Below are 22,734 nucleotides of genomic sequence, written 5' to 3'. Positions count from 1 at the left end.
TGCCAATGCTGGTGGCTGCTTCATGGCCAGAACGCCAGCCATTTTCCTGAAACAGCTTCCCCCAGGCCTTGAGGACAACCAGAGGGAAGACCTGCATGGTCCCTTATCAGCAAAAGCCTGGATGACCTCCTTCTCCATTAAAACTTTTGGTCCTTTATCAGCAAGAGCCTGGATGACCTCCTTCTCCATTAAAACTTTTGGCCGCTTTTAGGCAAGGAGCTACTAGCAGCAGCAGCTCCAGGGGTGGCTTCCTCAAAACTGTGATTAACATAGTCATTATCAGGGAAGGGGTACTTCGGGCTGGAAGGCTCTGGGGCCACCGCTGCCTCCGTAGCTAGTTTCTCCTCCAGCACCAGCTCTGGGTTCACATCGGGTCCTGCAGGAGAGAAAACAGAACACACACCCACGGTCAGAGAGGCATGCAGATGGCACCACAGCCAGGACCCCAAATTTGGAAAATGTGGGCTGGGCTCCTTGCCCGTGCTTCACCCTACCAACAGCCATTTCAGCTGGCATCTCCACGCCCTCGCCAGCCTGCCTTGGCAGGCATGCTCTCTCAAGGGGATCCCTGTCACCCAGTTCCTCACTCCCTTTCTTCCGGGGACAGTCTGGTACTGACGCCACAAGCAACCCTCGTGTGCCACAAGCCCAAGGCACAGGGCAGTCAGGAGTAGGGCTCTGCGCTCACCGTGTGCCTTCCTGGGCCTGCACAGCCCTAGTTCAGGGGAGTCCCTGGCTGCAGCTACAGCACTGAGGATGATGGGAAGCTTTCAAGTCCCTATCGGTCTAGAAACTCCCAGCCCATGGCTGGAATATCTCCCAGACTGTTCCTTACTGTCCCCAACACACACATTCTCCTCCCCAAAGATGGCCAGTGAGGTCCTATAGGTGACTCTAGCATCAAAAAAAAATTAAACTGACTTTGTGACAAGAATTAACAGCTAGCATTAATAAGCAACACTCCTAGGTTTTCTCTAGGAAAATATTGGATGACAAGTCCAAAGATTCAGTCACTGCAGTGCTGGCAACAGGAGTATAGAGTCAGAAATAATCTAATGACCAACAATTGCAAGCCACCCAAGTAAGCAATGGAGGAAATGAGACAGATGAGGGAAACACACTTCTCCCTAGGGTACTCGGGGGTTAAGTAAGCACTGTGAAGCACCATTCTACTAAAATTATTAGTTCTAATAAGTTCTTTCAATTATATTGAAAGCACTCCCTCTGACGTTCATGTCCCTGTAAATAAGCAAAGATGTTGCAGGATGGGGTAATCTGCCTGCCTAAGCAGCAGCTGTGGGATTCTTCCTTGCTATTCTATTTGCCTTGAGAAAAATCAGCCAAACAGCTCTTATGCCTGCACCTGCCGTAAGATGAACACGCCCCCTGGTGGTATAGCCGGAGAACTGTTGCAACTGATGCTAGGAGGCAAGGCTGTAATTGGCCGAAAGCAGAAGCCAAGTGATTGATGCTTCTATTTACCCAAAACAGAACCTCGATGACTACAATTGATGCTAAGAGGCAAGACTGTGATTCCAAACATATAAATTGTGATTGGCCAAAACACACCTTCTCTTGCTATAAGCAAGCTGCTCAAAGTCTACAAGCAGTTCTGTGGGCTGCCCCTGGTGTTGCAACATCAGGCCTCCTGGGTGCCCACCGCTTGGGTGACCTTTTTTTTTTTTTAAAGATTTATTTATTTTTATTATGTATACAACCTTTTGCCTGAATGTATTCCTCCACACCAGAAGAGGGCACCATATCTCATTATAGATGGTTGTAAACCACCATGTGGTTGCTGGGAATTGAACTCAGGACCTCTGCAAGAACAATCAGTGCTCTTAACCTCTGAGCCATCTCTCCAGCACTTGGAGACCTTTTCTTACTTCCTTTTAGAAGTGTGGCTGGGCTGGAAACAGGACGAAACAAGTAGCATGGGTAGAACTCACTGCGCCGGTGGCTCGAGCAGTCTCCACAAGCAGAGACAGCCGCGAGGCAACAGGCTACTTGAAGCCACCGTGCCGCTTTAGAGCAGTAATGGCAGGAAGAAGGGTGACCGAGAGAGGTGACAAGCGGGGACAGAGAACTAGGCTCGAAGGAGCTGCGGAAGAGAAGCTGAAAACTCAGACTGCCCAGAGCCAAGTCGCCATGGGCTGAGAACGGTAACTCGGAGGCTGCAGGGCTAAGGGTCCGCACACCCAGTAGGACTAAAGGGTGCTGCTGTTTCCACCCGCCTCTGCCACTGCTGCTCCTGCCAACTAAGGGCAATAAAATGCCAGAGAAGAGCTTCCCGTTGCCTGCCCATGACTTCTATCCAGGTGAAGAAAGGAAAAAAAATTCCAGAGCATACAATGGGACAGTGTTTTCAAGCTATGAATTATTACCCACTAATGAATCATTAAATAAAACTTGTGGATCAACACGAGAATTTTCAAATCAATAATAGGACAGAAGCAAAAATACCAGAATGCTTTGTGTATTAAGAGAAAGTACTGTTTTGTAAGATACTTGTCTTAGTTGCATATGTTTGTGGGCCCACACACAGCATTTCTCAGTGTAAATATATTTATTTCTATGTTTAGGTGTGACTCAGTCGTACAGAACTTGCCTAGCCTGTGCAATATTCTGGGTTTCATCTCCAGAAGCACCAGAAACAACAGTGTGTGTGTGTGTGTGTGTGTGTGTGTGTGTGTGTGTGTGTGTGTGTGTACAAAGGTCATGTCTAAAAGTCCAACCGAAAAGTGCGACCGGGCACACAGCGTCTAAGACACAGTTAACAGAGATCTTGGCCCAGACTCCATGAGTCTTCCAAGGGAGCAGGCACCGTTTTGGTTGACACTCCTAACCGTGACATCCTGGCTGGCAAGGTGGGCTTGGGTACTCACCCAGATAGCTGAGGACAACCGGCAGGAAGACCAGGCCGTGCAGCAGGCCCAGCAAGGTGATCAGGAGGTTGAGGCGGAAGAAGAAGATCTGGATTAGCTGGGCCTGGGCGAAGCCCAGGATGAGGATGCCTGGGAAGTTGGTCATGGCCACGCCAGCAAACACCTGGCAGGGGTTGGGGGGTTACAGTTAGAGTCAGGCGGGACATAAGCGGTCAGGTGGAGCACAGGGTGGAGCACGCTCACCGCACTGCCCATGGAGACGGTGGCATCCTTGGCCCTCTCCAGCCGGGTGGGCTTGGTGCTGACAGCAAAGGACCGGGTGAGGTGGGACACGAACTCCACAGACATTCCCACTGCCTGTAGGCAGAGAGCAGAACTTCAGCTGGCAAGACAGGAGACCGGGGGGGGGGGGGACAAGAAAGGAAGCCCTGCAGGCGTCTAGAGCCTACACAGAACTGGGGTGGCTTGTGGGCTCAGACACCCCGCCCCCAGCCGCCAAAGGCCATCTGTGGCCTGTTCTGTGGGTTACCGTGACAAGGTTGATGAGGGACACAGCATTGTAGCTGATGCCCCACACAGCCATGAGCCCGATGGTGTCCACAAGGATCATGATGATGGAGAGCAGGTTGAGGATGCCTGAGCGCATGTCCAGGCCCAGCAGGAGGTAGCAGACGACGAAGGTGGGCACGAAGCAGAGAGCCAGTGTGAAGATGCCCTCGGGGAGGACAGTCAGGTACTGCTCGTAGAACACGTTGGAGATCCTGCCGCAGAGCAGGGTGTGGTCACGGCACCAGCCATTAGGTGGGAAGGACATCCCACTCAGAAGGAAGACGGGAGGCTCGGGCTTGAGTTGGGTGCTGACACGTGGAAGGAATGGACAAGCCCCAAGCTACCCCAGGAGACACCTGAGACGAAGGTGGTCCTCATCTCTCAACATCACCCAAAAGCCTGCAGCCCCCAGCATCGCTCGTGTAACTGTTACCTCCCACATCCCTGACCCAGCCCCCCAGTCCTCACGTGTAGGGGAAGACCTCAAAGTCTGGGGCTGTGCCAGGCACTTTCCGTAGTTCAGCTGTGATGTTGGCTGCCAGCAATCGGGATGTCCGGAGAGCTTCTGTGAAGTCCTGTGAGTTCCTGAGCGGCTTGTGGTAGGCCATGAACTGGGAGGCTGAATGACCCCAGCACATGAGAGAAGGAGGGTCAAAGGTCACAACCATTCCCATGTCCCAAAGACAGTGACACAGACATGTGATCAGACTAGGTTAGGGCTCTGCCAGCACCACCTGAAATTCCTAACCAATTTTCTGCAAGGGACCTGCATTTTCTTAATTTTTTTTTTTTTTTTGGTGGGAAGGGGGTTCAAGACAGGGTTTCAGCCGGGCGTTGGTGGCGCACGCCTTTAATCCCAGCACTCAGGAGGCAGAGGCAGGCGGATCTCTGTGAGTTGGAGGCCAGCCTGGTCTATAAGAGCGAGTTCCAGGACAGCCTCCAAAACAATACAAAGAAACCCTGTCTCGAAAAACCAAAAAAAAAAAAAAAAAAAAAAAAAAAAAGACAGGGTTTCTCTGTGACTTTGGAGGCTGTCCTGGAGCTCACTCTTGTAGATCAGGCTGGTCTGGAACTCACAGAGATCCACCTGCCTCTGCCTCCCGAGTGCTGGGATTAAAGGCGTGTGCCACCAATGCCTGGCACATTTCTTATTTAGTTTTAATATGTATGAGTGCTTTGACTGCATGTATGTCTGAGCACATGAATTCTGGTGCCCATAGAAGACAGAAGAGGTCATGGGATCCCCTGTAATTAGAGTTCAAGGCTGTTATGAGCAGCCATATGGGTGCTGGGAGTCAGACCTGGGTCCTCTGGAAGAGCAGCCAGAGCTCTGAACCTCTGAGTCATCTCTCCAAGCCCAAGGCCTGCATTTGCACTTTGCATCAGCTCCTACACACACACACACACACACACACACACAACACACATACACCACACACATACACACACAAACCACACATACACACACCACACATATGCACACACACACACATACACACACACAACACACACACATACACCACACACATACACACACACCACACACACATACACACACAAACCACACATACACACACCACACATACACACACACCACGCGCACACACACACACACATATACCCACATACACCACACACACACACACATACATGTGCGCGCGCACACACACGTAGCTGCTCCTGCTACTCTCTGAGACCCAGGACTAGCCTTGACAGATGAAGCCTAAAAGATCACCCCTGGGGGGCTGGAGAGATGACTTGGAGGTTAAGAGCACTGGATGCTCATCCAGAGGACCTGAGTTCAATTCCCAGTAACCACGTGGTGGCTCGCAACCATCTATAATGAAGTCTCATGCCCTCTTCTGACCTGCAGGCAGCCATGCAAGCAGAACACTGTATATATAATATATAAACCTTAAAAAAAATTCACCCCTCTATACCACCTGTAATCCCAGTACCCAGCAGGCTAAGGTAGGAAAATTACTGCAAGCTTTTTCATGGGCTAGAGAGTGAGTTACTGTCTCAAAAAGTAAAACTAAGAGATCTCCCTGGTGAAACCAAATCCTCCTTTGTGTGCTTTCAAAACATGCACTGGATTTTTAAACAAAAACTCAACCTGTTTTGTTTTGTTTTGAAGTGTGGTGCTTCATTCTTATGGTCCCGGTACCTGGGAGACAGGAGGATCAGGAGTTCCATACTACATAGAACTCATAGAACTTAGACTAATGTGGGCTACGTGAGACCCTGTCTCAAAAAAAACTAAGTTGCCGGGCGGTGGTGGCGCACACCTTTAATCCCAGCACTCCAGAGACAGAGGCAGGCAGATCTCTGTGAGTTCGAGGCCAGGCTGGACCAACAGCCTCCAAAACAAAACAGAGAAACCCTGTCTCATAAAACCAAAACAAAAAAAATTAAGTTTTCAGTTTGCCTGTTCCTATACAAACAGACCAGAAAGGAAGACAAGCAAACCAAAATGGCTGCATTATTAGAGCTGTGACTCAGGGAGCCTGCTGATTGTGTTCAGTAGGCGTTGTGTCAGCAATAGAAAGGAGGCCCACACACACACAGGGAAAACAGAGACAGATGAGACACACAGACTTAACATACTAGATGCCTGTGGAACCTGATGCCAGACCTCTGAGCACCTACAGGTAGTTCACAGCAGAGGGATGGTCATCCCCATCCAGAGATATGGCCTAGCAAGTCTCAGGCAAGGCTTGGGCATATCTAACGATTTCCTGATGTATCTGATACTGTTGTGGGGGGGGCACTCACTTTGAAAAGCTGCTGCTGTAGGATATTTAGGTCTGTGGTGGATGCAGACCTACCCTGGGTTATGTGGGGCAGGGTTCCCTCCAAGAAGTAACCCACTCCTCTGTCCTTGACACCCCACTGACTTTTGACCACATGGGTTCTGCATGCCGTAATATGAGGACCAGGGTAAGGTGGGCTGCCTTCTTGGAAGAGAGGAACTTCATAGAAGAGTTAGCTGGGAGGGTGGAATAAGTGTGCTAGGGTTTGTAGCTAATAATTCCGGCCCTGAGTTGTCTCTGTAAAAAAGTGAATTCATTCAAAGCTCCCCCATCTTGATGCCAACTCCACCAGGGTACCAACACCGGTGTGCACAGACCTAACCACAGCTGGCTCCCTTCATGCAGACAGCTGTCTGGTTCTGCTACCCGCTGTGATACTCGGACAACACGCTGTCAACCCCTCAGAACTGGGGACTTTGGGTTGGGGCACAGAGTTGGAGTCCGAACAGGAGCTGCCTTGTCTAGCATGTCACCGCCCAGGGTCCCTCTCCCCCCCCGCAGCTTCCCCAGTCCGACTCCATCCCCCTTGGTACTGTTCATGGCTCTTGGGACTCCCTCCACAGAGGCCCTACCACGTGTAGCCATACGACACACACATGAGTGCATATGTGTTGAGCTGGGTGGTTCCCAAGTGTGACCTGAGCTATTAGAAAGGCTGTCACACATTCACAGTGGCCATGGCCATGAAAGAATGGGTGAGTCCTAGCTTACGGAGTTGTGAAGCAGGTAGGTGTCTTCACAACCCAGGACAGTCACACACACACCAGACACATACATAGATGTGCATATGTCTTGGAGGATTCTAAAGCAACTAGCTGACTTGGGACCTCCTCCCCAAACTAGGCCACACTTACCTATAATCTGGCCATCTGAGCTCAAATTCACGGAAGTTCTATATGCTGCCAGACCCCTGCAAAAAGCAGGCCAGAGTAAAGGCTTAGTGGGAACGAGACCATGTGGACCCACCCACTGAACCCCAGGGAGGCCTTGATTGGACACTTCTGATCCCTGTGCCCACCATCTCCTGAACCCACAAGTCTACCCCCTCTCCAGCAGGAGCCACTCTGAACCTACCCTTTGGGGCATCTGATGTTGGGTGGATCGTCCAGGAACCAGGGCAGATACTTGTGAAACTGTTCTGCTGTGGGCCTCACGGGGCCCAGAGTGAAGTTCATGCAGTTTTTTAGACAGCTCAAGGAAGCTGCGGAGAGGAGGGACTCTGGCAGTGGCACACTAGACAAGGCAGCTCCTGTTCTGACTCCAACTCTGTGCCCCAACCCAAAGTCACCAGCTCTGGGGGGTTGACACCTGCCACCCCCGGTTGTGGGAGGTGTGCCCCTCTTGCTCCCTACAGGCTGCTAGGACAGGGAAGTTAGGTCAAGAAATGGGTTCTCTCACACCTTATACACATCACCTCACATGCAGGACCACATCTCCACTCCCAACCCCACTGCCCACTGCCAGGGTATTCTACAGCCAAAGCATAATACTCCAGGGCACACGTAAGTACGAATGCCTAAGGCCTAACCTGCCTGGACCCTGTGGGTTTGGTGGGGGAACCGAATGCCTTACCAGTCCTTTCTTTTCTCTTGCCTCAGTTTCCCTAAACTGAAACGGGCAGCAATAACTCCGAAGCCCCACACTCACTATCAGTTGAAGGACAGAAGTCACCCGTATTGGGGCCAAAGATATAAAGGCGGCAGCAGGAGGACGGGGTCAGCCAGTCGATGAAGTCGTCTACCCAGGAGGATGCAGCAATCCCTATGTAAGACCTGAGACCGACATTGGAAAGCAGGTAGAGCCAGTGAGCCTGCTGGTGGACTCCTTCCTGACCCTCTGCGCAGGGCCTCCTCTGGCTCTGTCAGCTGCAGAGGCAGAGCTCGCGGGAAGAGAAAACAGGAGAGGAAGCAGAGAGGGTGTGGGCCAGGGTGTTGGGGAGACCAACCACTTACTGCTCAGGGAATTCAGTGGCATATTGGATCTTCTGGGTCATGGAGAAGCTGTCACAGCCTGCACTAGAGCAAATGGCATTCATGCCTGCCTCGCTGGAGAAGTTGTAACCCGAGGTGGTGACAAAGTACACGGGAGGCCCCACCTCAAAGTATCGGTTCAAAAAGAGGAAGTAGTCAATCAAGTAGGAATCCTGGAAGGAGGGGAATCTGAGTCTCAGGAGACCTTACGCACCCTAACAGCCTTGTCCCAGTGCATGCAGAGGTGCACACGCTGGGGTGATCAGAGACGTGCACAGAGGGGCACACTCACAGGTGCAAACAGAAGGCACACTTGTGCTTGCACACTCCCGTACCCACGCTCGGAGCCCCATGTAGAGGACCTACTCAGAAGTATGCAGAGTGCATGCATACATATCCACAAGACACAGACTGCCGTGCACACACAAGTGTGTACTCCGAGAAATGGGTCCTGATTCACACATGAAGTACGCACCAAGATACACACAGAGAGGTCCCGGGACCTCGAGTAGACCTATATGTGCATTGTAAGGATTTCAGAAAGAGAAAAATTAAAGAAACAGATGGGTTATTTGAAGAAATAATAGCCAAAATGTCCCCAAATTGATGGGACACATAAATATAAACATTAAAGGAACTTGGGCAAGGTCTACTAGAACAAGGGCAAACAAATCTAGCTCAAAGCACATTGTACTACAACTGTCAAAAGCCAACATCGAAGAGCATTGGAGACAGCACAAGAAATGACTTTCACGAGGAAGGAGTGCAACGCAGCCGTTTCCACATTTCTCATCAGCAACCTTGGGACGGTGGGTTTAAATATTCAGAGTTCTAACGGAAAAATGCATCTTATTCCCAGCAAAACTGTCCTTCAGAGAGGAGGGCTTGGGTAAGAGTGCATGCTTAGCATGCAGGGAACCAGCGGCTTAGGTCTAGTGTGCGGGCGCGCACCTTTAGTCCCGTGACTTGAGAGGCAGAGCCAGGCCGTTTCTGTGAGTTCAAGGCCAGCGTGGTCTACATAGTCAGTGCATAGTGAGACCCTGTCTCAAAAAAATGTATATATATATATATGTCTGTGTGTGTGTGTGTGTAGGAGGATGTAGTTCTTAGAAGAAATTAAAACATAAGCAAACAGAAGCACATGCCGTGTGGAGGGTCTGAATGACAAATATTGTTACAGTATCAGTACTATCAAAGCAAAGCCATCTAAGGATTCAGTGCAATCCCTGTGTAAATACCAATGATAGTTTTTGAAGAAATCTAAAAATTTCAAGCTAAATTCAAATGTAATCTCTAAAGAACTCCAATATCCCAAGACATCTTGACAAATAACAAATTTGAAAGACTCATACTTCCTGGTTTGAAATTTGACTACTGTGAGTGGTGATGCACCCCTTAATCCCAGCACTCGGGAGGCAGAGGCAGGCGGATCTCTGTGAGTTCGAGGCCAGCCTGGTCTACAGAGTGAGTTCCAGGACAGCCTCCAAAGCTACAGAGAAACCCTGTCTCAGAAAGAAAAAAAAGAAAGGAAGGAAGGAAGGGAAGAAAGGAGGAAAGTAAGGAAAGAAGGAAGGAAGGAAGGAAGGAAGGAAGGAAGGAAGGAAGGAAGGAAGGGGAGATTAACCACTGAGTAAAAGCAGGGTAGTACTGACTCAGGAACAGACATGGAGCTCAATGGAGCAAAATGAAGATCCACACACATGCATGCTTGAATGATTTTGGTATGGATGCCAAAACTCTTTTATGGAGGAAAGCTACTCTTTTTAGTAAATGGTCCTGAGGAAGCTAGATGGAATTAAAATTTGGACACTTCCATAACACATCGTATAAATATCAACCCAAAGCCAGTTGGTGGTTTCGAACACCTTTAATCCCAGCACTCGGGAGGCAGAGGCAGGCGGATCACTGAGTATGAGGCCAGCCTGGTCTACAGAGTGAGTTCCAAAACAACCAGGACTACACAGAGAAACCCTGTCTCAAAAAAAAAACTGCAAATGAATTGAAGACTTAAATATAAGATCTAAAGCTATAAAAACACTTAGGAGAAACTGGAGGAATTTCATTACTGTATATTTAGCAATTCCTTGAATTTGACACCAAAGTCAAGCAACAAAAAAAAAGTGGATATTTTTAAATATTTCACATACTAAGTCACACTACCGCTAGAATAAAAAGGCAGCCCGCAGGAAGAGAAAAAAACATTTGATAATCAAGTCTCCGACAAGCCCCAATCTCCTGAATATACAGGGGACTCTTAAGTCTCAGCAACATCACCAACACAAACCCAGTTCAAAAATGAGCAAAGGAGCCAGGCAGTGGTGGTGCACCCCTTTAATCCCAGCACTCGGGAGGCAGAGGCAGGTGTATCTTCGTGAATTTGAGGCCAGCCTGGTCTACAGAGCGAGTTCTAGGACACCCAGGACTGTTACACAGAGAAACCCTGTCTCGAAACCACGCCCCCAAAAAATAGATATATAGGTGATCAATATGTACATGAAAAGATGTGCAACATTTCTAGTTGTTGAAAATGCAAATTGAAATCACTATAAAGCCGGGCAGCAGTGCTACCAGGAGTCTCAAGAGGACAGAGCATTCCAGAGCAGCCTGGGCTACAGACTCACGGCTACACCACCATAAACAGATAGACACTACTGTACCCTGTGCCATGCCTGTCGTTTTTTAAAAAAAGAAGAAGACAAAAAGGAGTTCCAGGACAGTCTCAAAAACCCAAAACAAACAAACAAGGAGACCAACAAAGTCATAAAAGGACTTCATGCTTACAGCCAAAGCACTTTCCCAACGAGTGAGAGATCCCAAATTTGATCCCCAGCACAGAAATAAAATCACAGAAAATAACAAGTGTTGGGGCTGCTGAGTTGACTGAGCAGTTAAGAGCACTTGTTGCTCTTGCAGAGGACCCGAGTTCAATTCCCAGCATCCACAGGGAGGCTCACACCCATCTGTAACTATGGTCGCAGAGGATCTGACCCCCTCTTTCTGACTTCTTTGTGCATGCCGGCAAAACACTCCAGCACATCAAAAATAATAAAGCCCAAGCGACCATTAGTGAGGAACTCACGTAGAAGGACGGCAGTCCCTCTGTGTGGAGACCCACATGGAGAACCCTCGGATGCAGATCGTCCATTGTGGCCTGAGCCAACACTCAGTCCATGCACTTTACAAATATGGACGCGGGTCCTCTCTCAGGGCCCCCTGAGAGCAACTCTGCAGGGAGCCAAGCCTTGTCGCATCGCAACCTCCCCCCCCCGCCCCGCGCCACCCCCAGCACCGCTGCCCCTCCCAGGTCTCAGGACCTGAGAAAAGGCCACTCACCTTAGGCAGGGCCAGCTCCTGGTCCAACCCCACGCTGATGTGGCACATTAAGTAGAGATTTGCTCCAAACAGGGCCAGAAACAGCAGCAGCTGAGGGAGAAACTGGCGCGTGAGACCCTCTCCCCAAACAGCCTCCATCTTCCCTCAAACCTGCCCGGCTTTGCTGGGCATTCTGGGAAACATCCTGCTGTTGGACAGACTCAAACTCGAGCCCCAAGTACCCCCCCTGGGTCTGGGCAGCCACCCCTGCATGCTCCTGCGGGTCTTTACCCCAAAGCGGTGCAGCCCCCTCAGCCCACGTACCACAACAGGGCGGATGAACCTGTGCAGCAGGAAGGGAGCATATATCTTTCTGAAGAAGCGGAGTAAGAGCCCCTCTTGCTGTTCAGGTGGGGGTAGTTTCCGGGGTGAAAGACAGCATAAGATGTCGGGGCGAGAGGCCTGGAAGATGACAGCCTCTCAAGAGGGGGTCCAAGGCAGACCCCTGGAACCACCCCACCCAGGGAAGCCCCGGAGATGGCCGCTGCAGTTTTTGTTGCTTTTATTTCATGCCTCAATCATGCACTGAATTTTGCATCATTAAAAACCCACCAATTCCAGCACTCGGGAGACAGAGGCAGGCAGATCTCTGTGAGTTCAAGGCCAGCTTGGTCTACACAACGAGTTCCAAGACAGGCTCCGAAACTACACAGAGAAACCCTATCTCGAACAACCAAAAAAACAAAAACATAAAAAAAAAAACACCAGCTTGACTTTATAATTTATCCTGTAAACTGACATAATTTTAGGAGGTTTAATGATACTTCCAAAAATAAATAAAAATAAAGTCTCTTTCTATGGGAAATTGCAGAGCACACAGCCCAAACATCCTGTCAAAATCATGCCTCTGCCGCCCACCCAGCTCTCCTAGCTACCTCTGTGGCAGTAATGCCACATCTTCGGGGAACATGGGGACCCAGTCAGGGTAAGTCCTTTGGTCCTGGCCTAGTTGGCTTTACCTCCTGCCTCTTGCTATCCAGGGAGAGCAGGGCCACGAAGGCAGTCATCTGGAGCAGGAAGTCGAGGATAATCGAAAGGCCAGCGGTCAAGGCAAAGGTCCTCACAGCTGGCATGGGGGTCAGGGCCCCTGTTGGGGGCACAGGGTCTGTCAGATCATCCTGACATCATTGGCCAGATGTCAGCACTGACAGTTTAAAGCAGGAAATGCCCACTGCCTTCTGAGGACTCTGCCCCGGTAGGCTAAGCTAGCCGGCCAGCTCCTGGATGAAGAGGGACAGCCCTTGCTCACCTAGAAAGAAGCAGACAGCCTCAGAGAGGCTGCACAGCAGCATGCTGGGGGCCACACTGCCCAGGGTACGGCCGATGTGGGCCTCTCGCTGCTCCCCAGGCCTCCTAGGCAGCCTCTGTGTGGAAAAAGAGACAGAATAAACAGGGTCTACCAAGGTCATCAGACTTTAAGGGCCAGCAGCAGGGTGGCAGAGTCCTGGCCAAATCTAAGGAACCGCCAGAGCTCCTGGAGACAGAAGAGCCTACTAACAACTCTCAGCCACACTGTCTGCTTCTGTGTTGTGGCCTAAAGAACGACTCGGCACATTCTAGAAAACTATGAAAAAGACTGAGCACTCTTGTCACTAAGTGTCTGACAGCAAAGAGAGGCTAAATGGATTCTGGTTTGTGCTCACCATGGGATGCCTGCCACACACGGCAGGGTAAAGGCAGGAAGGAGGTAGCTCTAATACATGATACAGAGAGCTCACGGGACAGTGCACTGTTTAACTGAAAGCAAGCTCAAGATGACACAAATAGTATGAGTGGATTTGTGCCAACCTACACCATTTCCTACATTTATTTATAACCCTGCAGAGAAGAGCGTGCAAGAATGCCCACAGCTCTATGTGGGGCTCTGTCTAACGAGGACATTGAGCTGCCCGTGGGTATGAGGAACCCCTTTCCCCCTACCTGGTACTCAAGAACAAAGATGAAGATGTTGTCAGCTCCCACGGCCAGCACCAGGAAAGGCACCACTTGGATGATAACCAGTGAGGAGGGAACACCCAGGTAGGAGTAGAAACCCATGGCAGCCACGACTGCTCCCAGCACGACAGCCACCCCACCGAGGCCCAGAGTAGCCTTGGAATCCACCTGCAAAACAGCTAGGCTCAGCCTGTTGGCTACCAGAGGACCTGCCTACATCCTCCTTACTCCTTCCCCAGGGTGGGTGAGGAGCAGGCAGGTACCCTTGGTGATCACAGGTGCTCAGCGCCACCTACCTCAGTGAAGAACACAAATGTGCATTTAAGTGTCTATGCTAAACCATCCTCCTAGGGGGCAGGCCAAAAGTGCAGGTGTGCCTGACTGCATCTTCCTAGAATCGCTCCGAGTGGCCTTTCAAATGATAGCTTTGCACATGTACAGTAGGGATACGCCACAGGGCAGGAAGAAGACTTTGGGCCTTTCAGCACAGAGCGCATCTGAGAAGTACTGCCCTGTGAGATCTTCCCTTTGGGTCTGTCCCACTTGCTATACTAAGAAGCCCCTTCCAGGGATGCCCTAGACTCTGAGTCCCCCCTACTGTGCCCCTTCCCACTCTCACCGCTACTCGCTTCCATTTGGAGTAGCTGCCCAGGGCCAGAGAGATGTACAGGAAGACGATAATGTAGCTGATGGCGAAGACAGGCAGGTCCTGGATGGTGGTGCGGTTGATCTCATCCTCCAGAGAGCGCTATGGGCACACAAGCAGGTCACTGACCACATACTGGGTTTCTTCGTTTAATGGCCCACTGCGTGCTCTGGGGAACTGCAGACACCATATGGGAGTGGGCACAGGCTGTCACTGCCCAGGGCCATTCAGGAACAAGTAGAGCCAGGATATGGATTTGACTGGAACTGACCCAAGACTACTAGGGATTGCAAGCGTAGAGCCAGGAACTTTGAGGGTCCTTACCTCAGCTGAGAATGCAACCTGGAACTTGTCAGCCACACTGCTCTGGAAGGCTTGCATTTCCTTCAGAAAAGCCTCCTCCCAGAGCTTGGCCTGGGCCATGCGGGGATCATCAGCAGGGTAGTTATTGAGAGAGAAAGTTATGATCAGCGCCTCTGCCTCAGAGTAGTCCGTCCCTGGGAAGAGAAAGCTCTGAGCCTCCCTCCGAAAGCACCCTTCCCTCCTCCCCTCAAGCTGCAGCCTTCTCCTTGGCATCCCGGTTCCTCCCCTGCTTCCTCACTCCAAGCGGCCTGATCCCATGCTCAGTTCCCTTTCCCAGCCAAAGGCGCAAAACCAGAGCTCCCGGGCCACATTAAGAGATGAGGGGAGGGGCTGGAGCCATGGCTCAGCCTTTAAAAGCACTGGCTGCTCTTCCAGAGGTCCTGAGTTCAATTCTGCCTGTCTCACAACCATCTATAGTGGGATCTGATGCCCTCTTCGGGCATAAAGGTGTACATGCAGATAGAGCACTCATATACATAAGATAAATCAGAAAGAGAGAGGAAGAGGGAGAGAGGGAGGGAGGGAGGGAAGGACAGAGGGGAAGTATCAAAGGGAGGCAGAAAGTCTCCTCTACGGCCCCCTTACGCCAGGCCCCAGGAACTGGAAACACCCATCACAGGGCCTCTCCCTTCTGCCTACTATTCCTGCCCTAAAACTGTCCCCTCACTGTCTTCCAGGGCCTACCTCACTTACCTTGGTACCCCCCGACAGCAAGGAAGGGGAAGATAGGGGCCCCATAGTCCGCGATGCAGCTCAGGGCCAGAGACGTGCCGTCTTTGAACGTGAGAGGCGCACTAGAGGAAAACCACAAAGGGAAAGACGCTTTCCAGTCCCTGCCTGCCACCGGCCCTCGGCTCCCTGAGGGAGGAGCCATGGCTTCAGACGGCCTGGCCGGACTTTCCACAAGGTGGCCTCATGAGGTTACCCACAGAATGGGGTCGGGCTGCCCTGGTAGGGCAGGGTGAATACCTGGAACAGGTACTATATGTACTCTGTGCTTCACATGTCCCCTCACATAGTCAAGCCTTCCAGACCTGTCATCACCCCGGTGCCAAATGAGCATCACAATTAGGTGGTGAGCCCAGGTTTGAGCCGTGACCATACCCTGCTCAGGTCCCCATGCTGGTCTTCGTTTCCTCCCTCCCAGAGCCTGAAACCCTCCAACGGTTGAGTCGGGCCCTGGAGCTCAGAGCCACGTGTCTACAGCCAGTGCCCTTGGACAGACTTGTCCCCTTCAACTAAACCCTTTCTACAGAGCACATCTCTGTGGAGACAGAGCAGAATGCCTCCCCAAGGCTCTTTACACATATTCTCAGCTCTGAGGAGTTCATCGGTCAACAGCACCATCTAAGAAAGACAAAGGGCTGTGTGACCTTAAGCAGCTTGCCATACCACTCTGAACCTGAATTTTTCAGTCTATGAAATAAGCAGAATCAGCTCACCAAGAGTTGTGAGTGTTCAAAATAAAAATAAAGATGGTACAACCCAAGCATGATAGCATTGGGCTGTAATCCCCATTACTCGGGAGGGTAAGGGAAGAGCGTGACTTTGAATTCAAATGTGTGAGTCTATCTTAAAACAAAGCAAAAACGCCAGGTGGTGGTGGTGCATGCCTTGAGTCCCAGCATTTGGGAGGCAGAGGCAGGCGGATCTCTGTGAGTTCGAGGCTGGGCTGGTCTAACAGCCTCCAAAACAATACAGAGAAACTCTGTCTCGTAAAACAAACAAACAAAAAAAACGCCAGACGGTGGTGGTGCATACCTTGAGTCCGAGTTCGAGACCAGCCTGGTCTACAAGAACTAGTTCAGGACAGCCTCCAAAGTCACAGAAAAACCCTGCCTTAAAAAACAAAACAAACTAGCCGGGCGGTGGTGGCGCACGCCTTTAATCCCAGCACTCGGGAGGCAGAGGCAGGCAGATCTCTGTGAGTTCGAGGCCAGCCTGGTCTACAAAGTGAGTTCCAGGATAGCATCCAAAGCCACAGAGAAACCCTGTCTCGAAAAACCAAAAAAACCCAAAAAAAAACAAAACAAAACAAACTAACAAACAAAAAACATAACCAAAATCAACAACAGCAAAAAAAAAAAAAGCACACAATGTCTAGGACGGCTGATCCCTGATGCCTCTCAACAACCTCTCCATTCTGCTGTATCTGAGGGATAGCACAGACACTCAGCTGAGGACAGACAGTCGGTAGCAGGGAGAAGCAGCAGAGTCTTTTTCCTTTAACCTAGTGGACCTTACAGAATGTGAGGCCTGGGATCTGCAAGGTGAAGACAGTTTTTTTTTTTTTTTTTGGTTTTTAGAGACAGGGTTTCTCTGTGGCTTTGGAGGCTGTCCTGGAACTCGCTCTGTAGACCAGGCTGGCCTCGAACTCACAGAAATCCGCCTGCCTCTGCCTCCCGAGTGCTGGGATTAAAGGCGTGCGCCACCAACGCCCGGCGAAGACAGTTTTCATAACAGCACTCACGCCATTGGCTGCTGCAACCCTCACTGCCCTCGGTGTGGCCAGGGTGGGGAGAAGGCCGTCTGGGACCTGTCGTCCTCCAGGAGCATCCACTACTGCTGCCCTGTCACCACCGTCCCAGTGGCCCAGTGGCCTTGCTGGTATCCCGTTCATACCATTCAAGATGGACAGAGCCAGAAACAGAATCTCAACGGCATCGGGGTACGGATGAAACTGCCCTCAAACACCTGGCCTGATGCCTGGGGCCAGAGACTAGTCTTGGCCAAGCCCAGATGAACTTATTTCTAGCCAATCCCTAGGCAACCAAAGGCGCTATAGGTCCTGACAGAGTCAGGAAAGCAAAACAGGGCAAGCACAAGCACTACCTGAGCCATCACCTTGAGATTTACTCTAAGACTGCACCAGGACAGGTGAGAGGGCTCAGTGGTTAAGTGCTGTTCTTGCACAGGCCAGTGTTCGGTTCCCAGGATCCACCTGACTGCTTACGACTGACCTTAACTCCAGTTCCTGTGAATCTAGAAACTTCTTCTGGCCTCTGCGGCATCAGGATCATATATAAACCATGCACATAAATACATGCAGGCAAAATATCCGTGTACGTGAAATAAAATAACAAGACCTCAGCCAGGGGCATCATGGAAAGAGAGGCCATATGGACTGGAGCAGGAAGGACTGACTGTTAAGACAACTGCGCTGCGGGGACCAAGCATCACATGGAAGGGAGCTCCAAGGGACTCAAATAGACTCAGGCGTACAATGGTCCCGATGTGCAACACTGGGGCTCTCCCTGACTCTGAAGGATGGAACAGGTTTCTGACCTGGTTCAGGGGGAGGGGCATAGCAGCACCCTTTCTCCTCAGATCTACTCACTTTGCACAGTAGAGGAAGTGGTCCCTCCAGTCCACCAGGGAAGTCTGGCCATTGAGCGTCTGGTTGGCTGTGAGCAGCAGGAGCGTGCGGTTGTTCTGGAAGTACTGAAGGAGACTGTTGACACAGCAGTCGGAGAGGCTGGTGTTGTGCGGTTTGAGGGGGGCATAGCAGATGTCCTGCAGGGAGATGTTGCGCTGTGCCTCAGGGGACCACACCTGCAGGTGTCGAAGCCTCTCTTGGAGCTCCAGCAGCTCCAGCACCAGGTCCAGGGACAGGAGCCCACTGAAGTTCTTGGGCCCTAGCAGCAGGGAGTCATATCTATAGCTGGACCTGTTCCGAGCTGTCACAAAAACCTGGTTGGTTCGGAAGAAGGGGCCAAAATGCTCGTCGTGGAAAGCCTTCTCTTTCCGAGCTTGGCTTTTGGGGGCTGACCACAGTTCCACAGGGTCTGTGGTGAGTTCTATGTAGGTCATGCCCACTGACAAGGCTATCACAACCATAAAGGACAGCGCCAAGACAGTGAGTGGCCATGAGGCCACTCTTGTGCCCCAGCTCTGGAAAAACCGGCCAAGGACGATGTGAGGTGAGAATCTGCGCTTAGGAGGGCGGTTCGGGGCTTCCTGGAGGCCTGTTTTCTTGCTCCTGCTCCTATTGGAAACCACTCGAAGATATATAAGGACAGCTGTGAGCAGCACGAAGACCGCACAGAAGATGATGATGAGAGCCAGCCAGCCAGGCATTTTACCCATGTAGAAGGAAGGGGGCAGGGCTGAGGGCTGCGGAATGACAGGGCAAGACGCTGCACAGTCCTGGCAGGAACAGGCAGCCGACTCTACACCCTCCGACTGATTGCAGGGCGTGATCTCCCCATTCAGAGGCTGCATCCCATCTGGCAGGGCCTGGCCGGACTCCACGAGGTGGAAGGTGATGTCGAGAGGAGCCAGGCCGTTCCCTGTGTCTCCCTGGAAGTTGAGCCAGCGTTGGGCATTGCACAGGGCAGAGCCATACACCCCACACATGGTGCCCACAGCCAGTGAGGCAGCCGCGGGGATGCGTACCCGGCTACAGGACTCATAGGCCTTCTCTGCAAAGCTGCTCTGGTAAAAGGCTTCATAGGCCACCACAGCTGGAGGCTGCTGAGGGTCCGCCTGCTCAACCACACGGGTGACATTGATGAAGAGGCTCTGGTCAGGGCTGCAGGTGTTGTGGCAGTGCAAGCTCACAAAATTGTCAGAGCAGGCTGGGCAGCGGGTGAGGAGGGCCTTGGTGATAGACATGCTCTTTTCTAATGCCACTAGCTGCTGGGCGGAGCAACAAGCATAGGTATTGTTGGGGCCATTGTACAGGCGGGGGCAGATGCGCTGAAGGAGGGTCAGGTGGTCACCTGTGACACGGCGGGCTGGGGTGTTAGACAGGCAAGATACATTGGACAGTGACGTGAGGCCTCCAGACAGCTCTGGGTTCTTCCCACACTCTTCATAGAAGGTACAGACGCCAGCTTTATGAATGGGTGTGTGTATCTCACCCCGGGCCTGCAGAGAAGACCAATAGCACCCATAAGCCCTGAACCCGGGAAGGAAGGACATCAAGTGGGGGACTGGGAAATCTATGGGGAGGTTCATGGGGTGTGTGCTATGCTTAGGGTGCCAGTGGAGGGACACTCGCTCAATGGCTAGAGATGGGGTTATTCAAAAAAGGGAAGAGATCTGACAGAGTGTGACTTCAGAAGGACATGCCAGGTGGAGGGGCCCCTGTCGCTGTCAGCCTGAATCTCTAGATTGTGCTCCACACTGCAGCCAGGGCCACTGGTGAAGATCTGTACGAGAGCCGCCTATGCACACCCTGCAAAACCAAATGCTATCACCCATGTCTGAGAGCAAGCAAGGATGGTGACAAGACCTCCTCCCAAACCCAGGCTATTTCAGCTGATGTTCACCCGGGCTCTGCCTCCCCACTTAACAGCAGGCAAAGACCCCATCCATTTGCCTCTCTGACCCTCTGTCCCTCCAGTCCTTTGACCTGGAGACCCCCCCCCCCACCAGCGCTTCTCTGTGGGCATGGGAAACCAACCGCAGCTACGTGACCTTCCCTCACTATTAGCCGCCAGCTTGCTTTGCCCTAACGGGAGGCACTAAGAAGTAGCCATGAGCAACGGACTCACCGCATTCAGGAGTAGGGCCCAGAGCAGCCATCTCTGTAGGCCAGCTGCCATCCTAGGGCCGCGACGTGACCAAGGAGAAGTGGGGCCTGGCCTCAGGGACAGCTGGGGAAGGCTGAGGACTGGCTCCCGGGGTGGCACATTAAGGCAGCCGCCTCCTTCTAGTGACGGCCCTCCTCTGGCAGGGTTAGGACAAACAGGGCTGTGCCCTTTTGGTTAATGATTTACATACTCTGTCCCCTCCTATCAGATGGCTCCATTCCATGTACCCCCCTCTTAGGTGAGCTTCCTGGTGGAGGTGCTGGGGTCCCCCCTCGCTTCCTGGTGCAGCTGAAGGCTAATGTGGCCTGAGCCAGCTGGGCAAGAAAGGCAGGGTTGCACTTCTGCTAGACCAGGCGCTGGCCTGGTTTTGGCCTTGGGGGCTAAATGGAGCTGCGGCCTGTCAACATCATCCTGGGCTTGGCCTCCAGCCTGCACTCTGACCCATCGCCTCTTGAGACCAGCATCAAGTATAGTCTCTCTGTCACCCTAGCAACTGATTAATTGATATTAGCACCCAGATAATTCAGGGACACTGAGGGTAAAGCGGTTCAGTGACAAAAGTCCCTTAGGGATCTGGCGGGGACGGAGGCCAGAGATTCCTTTGATCCCTTCACCCCTCCTCCCCACTCTTCTCTGTCTCTTCCTTGACCCTGGCCTAGTCCACTGAACGACTCTGGTTAGGCAATCTGGGCCCAGGCACACGGTGGAAGTCCTCCAGTCTTTCCTTGGGCTCTTGCTATCACCAAGATGGGCCGGGACCTTGGCCCCTACTACCAAAGCTGAGCTGCTGATCACCGCTGCATGGCTACTCGTGCGTGAGGGTACCTCCCGAGACAGCTGCAGGGAGGGCCTGTTCCTCATTATCCATGGAGTCTGGCTGCCTCAGAGGGGAGCTGCCCACGCTTCGGCAGGACACAGCAGAGGCTGAGCAGAGGCAGTGATAACCCCACCAACACCTCATGGCTCTCTTGTTACTCCCTGGATGGTATCTGCTCATCTCTGTTTCATCTTAGTGTCCTCATTGATCTCCCAAGTGCAGAACCTGAGACACGTATGCTAGGACAGGTGGCTTCAGGTGACAGCAGTGGGGTGAGCCAGCAAAGAACCATGGGATACGGGGAAACTGGTCACGATGTGTAAGAACAGCCCCTGTCCCTGAGATCTCCAGGACACAGAGGGACCCGGCCTAGAGAGTACCCTCCGGCGGATAAGGGTGCAGCACCTGCAAGTCATTGATGGAGGACACTCCTGAAAGCCTGAACTTTGGAACATGTAGACAATGCTTTTTCACGTCACAAACTCTGGTAACAAGAAGTTACTGATAGGGACATAGTAGTGCAGGCCTTTAATCCCAGCTCTCTGGAGGCAGAGGCAGGCAAATCTCTGTGAGTTCAAGGCCAGCCTGGTCTATAGAGTGAATTTCAGGTCAGCCAGAACTACAGAGTAAGACCATGGCTCAAAAAAAAAAAAAAAAAGAAAAGAAAAGAAAAGAAACAAAGAAAACAAAACAAAAAATACTGCAGTCACATGAACACCCCAAGTACTCAAATGAGAGTCGCTGAAGCCCTGCCATCCATGTCAGTTCTCATGACGGTTGCCCAGCTGTGCCCAGCCTGGCACCAGACAGACAGGGTCCAGATTGAGAGTTCTTTTCTGAAGCCCAAAAGAGCATGAGAGCCACACATTCACACTTCGGGCAGAGAGGAAAACTGTCACCCAGTGTCATCTCCTTGTATGTATGTGGGTCCCTCTGGGCCTTGCCCAGGGTGCCTGTGTTCCTTCCTGAGCATGTGACACGGGCATGCATGCCTGTTTGCGTTCCCCTTGGCTTTGGCACTCCCTTTTTCATTTGTTTGTTTGTTTGTTTTGAGATAAGGTTTCTCTGTGAAACTGTCCTGGAACTCACTGTGTAGACCAGGCTGGCCTCAAACTCACAGAGATCCGTCTGCGTCTGCCTCCCGAGTGCTGGGATTAAAGGCGTGCGCCACCACCTGTCTTTACCACTCCTTTCCTTCAGTCTCTGACCAGCAAGTGTGTGGTCCACAAAGCAGCCGAGGTTCCACTCTCCCAACCCTGCAGGTTGGGCTGGTTGCCAAGATTTCGTTATTATAAATAAGAATCCAGTTGACCCCTTTGTGTCTAAGACACGTGGTTGTCATCATCTTCTTCTCCTATCCCTCCTCTTCTTCCTTCCTTCCTTTCCTCCTCCTCCTCCTTCTTCTGGGGATATATCTCCTTAAAAAGTGTTCCCAGAGCTGAGATTTATGATTTTAAGCATGTTTATGACTATGAGGTACACAGTTCATTATTTCATTCCTCAGGATAAATTAAGATTATCAGAAGATTATCAGATTCTGTTACTGGTATCTAGCTAAGGGTCAGTCCCAACCCTTAAACAGCAGATACTCAGTGACGCCAGCAAGCACAGTGTCTCACCACACTCTCACCTAATCATGCACAGGATTTGTCAGGCTTCACTGACTTAGCAACTGCAGCATGATAAAAAGATATCTCTGGGTTTGGACTCAGGGCTTGGTACTAAGGATTGAACCTAGGACTTAGACTTGGTAAACATAATGAACGACATAGCCAGCCAGGAGATCTCGTTTTGCCTTATTTTTTATTATTCATGTAATTACCTATGGCTACAATGTAGTCACTCAG

General features: G+C 51.5%; 1 protein-coding gene across 1 annotated transcript; it reads right to left on the bottom strand.

Annotated features, from left to right (window-relative positions):
• Window positions 1-188: 188 nt before the first annotated feature.
• Window positions 189-20,082, bottom strand: Npc1l1 (NPC1 like intracellular cholesterol transporter 1). The gene is given in 19 exon segments (NM_001281376.1): window positions 189-376; window positions 2,886-3,048; window positions 3,129-3,242; window positions 3,415-3,646; window positions 3,903-4,053; window positions 7,102-7,157; window positions 7,322-7,448; window positions 7,895-8,019; window positions 8,200-8,390; window positions 11,551-11,640; window positions 11,854-11,991; window positions 12,549-12,676; window positions 12,839-12,953; window positions 13,510-13,692; window positions 14,144-14,272; window positions 14,495-14,667; window positions 15,227-15,327; window positions 17,871-19,402; window positions 20,032-20,082. Coding segments are annotated over 19 exon segments (3,987 nt in total).
• Between the last annotated feature and the right edge of the window lie 2,652 nt (window positions 20,083-22,734).

The sequence above is a fragment of the Mesocricetus auratus genome, unplaced genomic scaffold, assembly GCF_017639785.1.
Source record: "Mesocricetus auratus isolate SY011 unplaced genomic scaffold, BCM_Maur_2.0 Super-Scaffold_100006, whole genome shotgun sequence".
Lineage (NCBI taxonomy): Eukaryota > Metazoa > Chordata > Mammalia > Rodentia > Cricetidae > Mesocricetus > Mesocricetus auratus.
This window is presented reverse-complemented; position numbering and strand designations above follow the sequence as displayed.